The 5,475-nt window shown below is 63.8% G+C and overlaps 2 protein-coding genes across 2 annotated transcripts in view; both read right to left on the bottom strand.

The window, feature by feature from the left end:
• H696_02835 (hypothetical protein) overlaps window positions 1-4,371 on the bottom strand; it is a 4,961-nt gene extending 590 nt beyond the window's left edge. Inside the window, exons 1-10 of the mRNA XM_009496735.1 lie at window positions 4,127-4,371; window positions 3,893-4,013; window positions 3,445-3,725; window positions 3,170-3,256; window positions 2,940-3,063; window positions 2,712-2,786; window positions 1,737-2,558; window positions 790-1,568; window positions 276-590; window positions 54-96 (exon numbers count right to left, since the gene is read on the bottom strand). Of these exons, the coding sequence (XP_009495010.1) occupies window positions 54-96; window positions 276-590; window positions 790-1,568; window positions 1,737-2,558; window positions 2,712-2,786; window positions 2,940-3,063; window positions 3,170-3,256; window positions 3,445-3,725; window positions 3,893-4,013; window positions 4,127-4,219 (2,740 nt within the window). The 5' untranslated portion in view covers window positions 4,220-4,371. The remainder of the gene's footprint in view (window positions 1-53; window positions 97-275; window positions 591-789; window positions 1,569-1,736; window positions 2,559-2,711; window positions 2,787-2,939; window positions 3,064-3,169; window positions 3,257-3,444; window positions 3,726-3,892; window positions 4,014-4,126) is intronic.
• Window positions 4,372-4,479: 108 nt separating this feature from the next.
• Window positions 4,480-5,475, bottom strand: part of H696_02834 (hypothetical protein) — a gene marked incomplete at both ends in the record, with an annotated part of 3,809 nt that continues 2,813 nt past the window's right edge. Inside the window, 2 exons of the mRNA XM_009496734.1 lie at window positions 4,480-4,960; window positions 5,130-5,353. Coding sequence (XP_009495009.1) covers window positions 4,480-4,960; window positions 5,130-5,353 — 705 coding nt within the window. The remainder of the gene's footprint in view (window positions 4,961-5,129; window positions 5,354-5,475) is intronic.

The following is a 5,475-nucleotide window of genomic DNA, read 5'->3' as shown; positions in this document are numbered from 1 at the left end:
CAGAAGGGGCATTTGGGGCGGAGAAGGGAAGAGCAAAGAGGAAGCGGACGTACGTCCACCGAAGTCCTCAAGTTCGCTGGCCTTGCGTTTGGCAAGCTATCGTGCACAAGAGAGGAAGGGGCGGAGGTGGGGTCAGCATCAGATTGATAGCCATGGTTGGCCAAGAGAATCCAGGCAAGGGGCACGGCAGGGCGGGAGTGAGGCAGGCGAGAGAGGCACAGGAGAGGGGGGAGGTGGGGGGGGGGGGGGGGAACGGTGCGAGATGATAGACGCACGGCCACCACGTGTGCGGGGAACTTGGCCATCTCAGCCACATGGATACCGAAGCTCTGGTCGCAGAAGCCCGGCTGCACGCGGTACAGCAAGGTGATCGATCCGTGCCCGGTGTAGGCCGACACGTGGAAGTTCCGCACATTGGGCAGTTCATCCGCCAGAGCCGTCAGCTCGTGGAAGTGTGTGGCAAACAGGCAAAATGCCCCGAGATCGCGAGCGATGTGCTCGGAAATGGCCCACGCAAGGCCGAAGCCGTCGTAGGTAGACGTCCCGCGGCCAAGCTCATCCACAATGATCAGGGACTCCGAGGTGGCGGACTGAAGGGATGTGTGCATGCATGCATGCATGCGTGTGTGTGTGGGGGGGGGGGAGAGAGAGAGAAGCGAGGACAGCGGCAAATGTAACTGCGGTCAGTGAAAGGGAAAGCGCAAGAGGAAGGCCTGACAGCAGATGGCCGAAGCGAAGAGGAGATGGCATGGCAAAGAGAAGGCCAGCATCATTCCAGCGCGAACCCACCTGGAGGATGGATGCCGTCTCCAGCATCTCGGCCATGAAGGTGGAAATGCCCTTGAGCTGGGCATCGCCAGCGCCGACGCGCGCCAAGATGGCATCGCGCACCGGGACCTGGGCAAAGGAGCACGGCACGAAGCACCCCACCTGGGCCATGAGCACAATGATGCCCACCTGCCGAATGAAAGTCGACTTGCCGCCCATGTTCGGCCCGGTGAGGATGACGAAGTCCGCCTCGGCCCGCGCCAGATCCAGGTCATTGGGAATGAAGGACACATCGGGCTGGGCCTCGACACAGGGGTGCCGGGACCCCGTCAGGGTGAGCCGGGCCCCGGGCTGATCGGCCGGGACCACCTGCGGCCGGACAAACTCGCTCGGGGCCGTGACCGCGGCATCGGCGAAGGCCGCCAGAACATCCACCTGCGCCAGCAGGTCGGCCAGCTGGATCACCTGCGAGGCGTAGGTCGATGCCACGCTGATGATGTCCGCCACCACGAGAATCTGCTTCTGCTCGAACAAATCGAAGTACTCCGTGTACTGGCCACTCAGCTGGCGCATCTCGGCCGTGGTGAAGAGAGTGCCGCTCTTCTGTGTCGACAGCTCCAGCACGCGGGCCTTACCACGAAGGCGCCCGGCATCGGCCTTGGTCACGCGCATGTGGAAGCCGTACAGGGTGTTTTGGTCGAGCTTGACCTTCTTCTGGGGATCCAGCCCCAGGGAGGCGGCCGTCTCGTGGAAGAGCCGGTCGATCTTCCGCCGGGTGGCATCCATGGACTTGCGGAGCTCTGGTGGACCGGGAGCCGCCAGGAAAGCGGGTCAGCATGTGTCCAAAGAGGCAAGTCGGGCGAGAGGCCATGCGAAAGGGCCGAAGAGACCCCGTCAGGGGGGAGGGGGAGGGGGGAGGGAGGGCCGGGGGCGGGGAGCACCAAGCAGGGCCATGTATGCATACGCACCGGACAGCTCGCTGTCATACTGCGGGTGGATGAGGAACTCGCCATTCTCCACGGCGGCCAGGTCCACGGAAAACTCCACCAGCTCCAGGAGCTTGGTAAAATGAGGCAGCAGGTCCTCCAGCGGCTTCAGCACCCCGGCGCGCAGCGAGTCCACCGGCGACGCGCCACACCCATCATTGAGGGATGTCGCATTCGCCAGCATCCCGCCGGATGCCACAGCCCGATTGAGGACGTCCTGCAGGACCGGCAGGCGTTTGATCACCTGGTAGAGGCGGACCACGTCCTGCAGCGAGGCTCCCAGATGGGCGCCGGCCTTGCCCTGGCGGCGGATGGCCGCGCGCACGAACTTGTGCATCAGTCGCGTCAGGTCCGGCACCGACCGGAGGAAGTCATCCTGCACCGCCTGGCGGAGACTGGTGTCGGTCATCAGGCACTCGACAATGTCCAGCCGGGTGTTGATCTCCCGCGGACAGAGGAGCGGCTGCTTCAGCCACCGGGCCAGCAGGCGCGATCCGTGTGCCGAGCGACAGCGATTCAGCAGCCCGAAGAGCGAGGCAGTCTTGGCATTGATCGAGTCGCCGGCCAGCGCCGGGCCGCCACCGGACCCAATGTCCGCCAAGAGGGCCGCCCCGCCAGCACCCCCGGGCCCGGCCGCCGGGAAGAGGCCGAGCGCTCGGATGGCCGAGGCGTCCAGCCGCATGAAGGACTTCGGCTGGTACACCGAGAAGGCCATCTGGTGGTGGAGGCTCTCATCCCGCAGAAGGCCCAAGTAGGTGATGAGGGCGGTGGCCGCATGGGTGGCATACTCCAGGTCTGCGGCAGCTGTGATGCCGCAGGCGCATGTGCCGGGTGGGTGGGTGGGGGGGGGGAGCAGGATCGGGGGGACACGAGTGTGAGGGAGTGCAGGAAGCAAAAGCCCCAGGGCCGGGGACAGAGGGGAAGAGGAGAGGCGAGGGGGCCGGAAGCAGGACGGACCGGATGCGGTGTTGGATGAGTCCTTGCTGGCAAGACGGGCGAAGTCCTGCTTGCAAGCCTGCGCATTGAAGGAGGCTGTGATCCCGGTGATCATACGCCGCAGGCGGCGAGCGAGAAAAAGGGCAAAGGTTAGCTTGAACCTCCAAAGCACGAGCACACCAGAGAGAGGGGGAGGGGGAGGGGAAAGCAGGAGGACATAGTGGGCCAGAGGCCGGTGATTGAACTCACCCTTCGGTGTGGCGGTCAGATGGATGCCAGCCGCCGAAAGGACCTTGGACATCTCGGTAACCTCGAAGGAGTTCGCATCATTTGGAAGAATACACTCGCGGGCGCCGATTTGGATAGCCAGCGACTGATGGACACAGGGCAGACAAGAGGAGCATCAAGAAAATACCAGCATGTTAGAACACATGGGAGGGAGGATTGTCAAGTCAAAGAGCCATCGGCGAAGCACGCACCTGGAGGTTGTTGAAGGCAATAGAGTCGGTGATCTCGCAGAGCCCCATGGTCCGGGCCGTGGCATCGCCATATGCAATGCCAAGATGCTGGCCAGACGCGAAGTGAGCGGCAGCAAGGGGAGAAAGGGGGATGGAATGTTAGTTGACATGGCCGTCCATATACACACACACTCTCTCTCTCTCTCACACACACACACGCGCGCGCGCGCGCGCATGTGGGCGTGCGTGGCCGAAGGAGAGACACACAAAAGGTCAAAGAGCCCGGGATTGCGCACGATTTGGCCCTTCACCACGAAAGGCCGCACTGCCATGGCCACCGGGTTGACTACCAGATCGTCAGCCTGGTGGTCGGTGGCGCTGGCTTCGCCGAAGAGTTGCTCCTCGAAAGCCTGCAAATTGCCCGGAGAGGCCTGCAGCCGGGGGGCACGGGCCCCGGGGTCCGCCGGCCAGAGCTCCACGCACTTCTGCTGACGCAGAAGCAATTCCCTGAGCAGGGTGCGGAACTGCACCTCCGAGAGGGAGACGCTCGGCACGCCGCCATCTGCGGCCGAAGTGCCTGGATTGTTGTTTGGACGGATTACCCACCTGATGTTAGTAGCAGCCCGCATGGGGCAAGAGAAGGAGGCGTGTGTGCGCGGCGCGGGGGCCAGACAGGGAAAGACATGTCGGAAGAAAAAGAAAAAAAAGGAGGAAGACAGATAGCAAATAGGCTGATTGCCGCACCGCCAAGGAACTTGATTGCGGTTGAGGTCCGGAAGACAATCTGAGCCGCGGTGTATGCATCCTCCTCGTGTAGGGAGTAGTAGTCTGAGCGCTCAAACACCCGCACACAATCGGCCCGACGCTGTGGCGTCAACGGGGACATGTTCATGAAGGTGGAAAAAAAGACGACCGAGTGTCAGCAACATCACAAAGTGAGGGGGGAGCAGGAAAAAAAAATAATCGATCCAGCCGGACCTCTGGCAGAGAACGCAGCAGCCGCTGGAGACCAGCCTCGGAGCGCTTGTCAAGCGCCGTGCCGGCGGTGGAGGTATTCTCGTTGCCGCTCATGAGGAGGTGGCGAGAGACGGGGCGAAGGCAAAATGGGGAGGGGGAGATACAGCGAAACAGGCAGCGATGCTTGGCAAGCCGGGAGGAGGAAGAGGGGGGGAGGGGGGCAAGAGCAAAAAGGGAGAATGAAAAAAGGGGCGGGGGCAGATGGCGGTGTTTGATTTGTATTCCGGCCACCAGGACGGCCGGCCGGCCGGCCGGGGCATTTTGAATTCCCGTTGGCAGGGCGATGCATGACTACATGGGCCGTATCACGTGCTTCACGTGTAGCGGTCTCGCAGCGCATTGTACTCGGCCAACTGTTCGGGGGAAACCGAAGGGACGAGCGCGGCTCGGGCATGGTGCAAGTCTGCTGCCTGGACCAAAACGCGCTCCGCGCGGAAGGCCGCCGATCCGGGGGACAGCTCCTGCAGCCGGGCCACACACCGGCGCGTGGCCAAAGTGAAGGCCGCCTCACAGAGACCCCGAATGTCGGCCCCGGTCAGTGGGGCTGGCGCCTTGCCCTCCTCGGCCCCCGGGTCCGGGGCATTGGCCTGGCCAAGCCCACCGTTCTCGGCCAGGGAGGAGGCACGCCCGGCCCCGGTGTCGCCGCGCAGAGCCGCCATCAGGGTTTGGTCGCAGTCGCGCACGGCCGGATCGATGGGATATCGGCCGGCATTCATCGACCGGAAGCAGGCTCGGAGGATGTTCACCTGCGCCGAGGCGCTCTCCGCCGGGCCGAGATAGAGCATGCGGTCAAATCTGGGACGAGAGGGGAAATGCGGCGGGAAAAAAAAAGAAAAGAAAGGGGGCGGATGTGAGTCGCTGCGCCCAGCGGACAAGCGGGGGAACCCCGGCGAGGGGGGAGAGCGAGGGCAGGGACTTGCCGGCTGGCTGGCTGGCTGGCCGGCTGGCTGGCTGGCTGACATACCTTCCAGGTCGGAAGAGGTCCTGGTCACAAAGCTCCGGCCGATTGGTGGCCGCAATGCAGTACACTTGGGCGCTGGAGGTGGACACGGCGTCCAGCTCGGCCAGCAATTGGCTGACCACACGTCCGAGGACGCCGCCACTGGAGGAGGAGGTGCTGCCGGCGCTCCGGGCCGGGGCCAGCGCATCCAGCTCGTCAAAGAAAAGGACGCACGGAGCCGAGGCGATCTATCGCCGCGCAGGGACCGGAGGCGAAGGGAAGTCAAGAAGGGGGGGGGGGGGAATAGTCTGTTACCAACACCAATCAGGGCGACGGACAGATTGTCACATCCGTCGTCCAAGGTGGGGGG

Source organism: Fonticula alba, assembly GCF_000388065.1.
Source record: "Fonticula alba strain ATCC 38817 unplaced genomic scaffold supercont2.4, whole genome shotgun sequence".
Classification (NCBI taxonomy): domain Eukaryota; order Rotosphaerida; family Fonticulaceae; genus Fonticula; species Fonticula alba.
The sequence above is the reverse complement of the archived record's forward strand: the minus strand, read 5'-3'. Positions and strand labels throughout refer to the sequence as shown.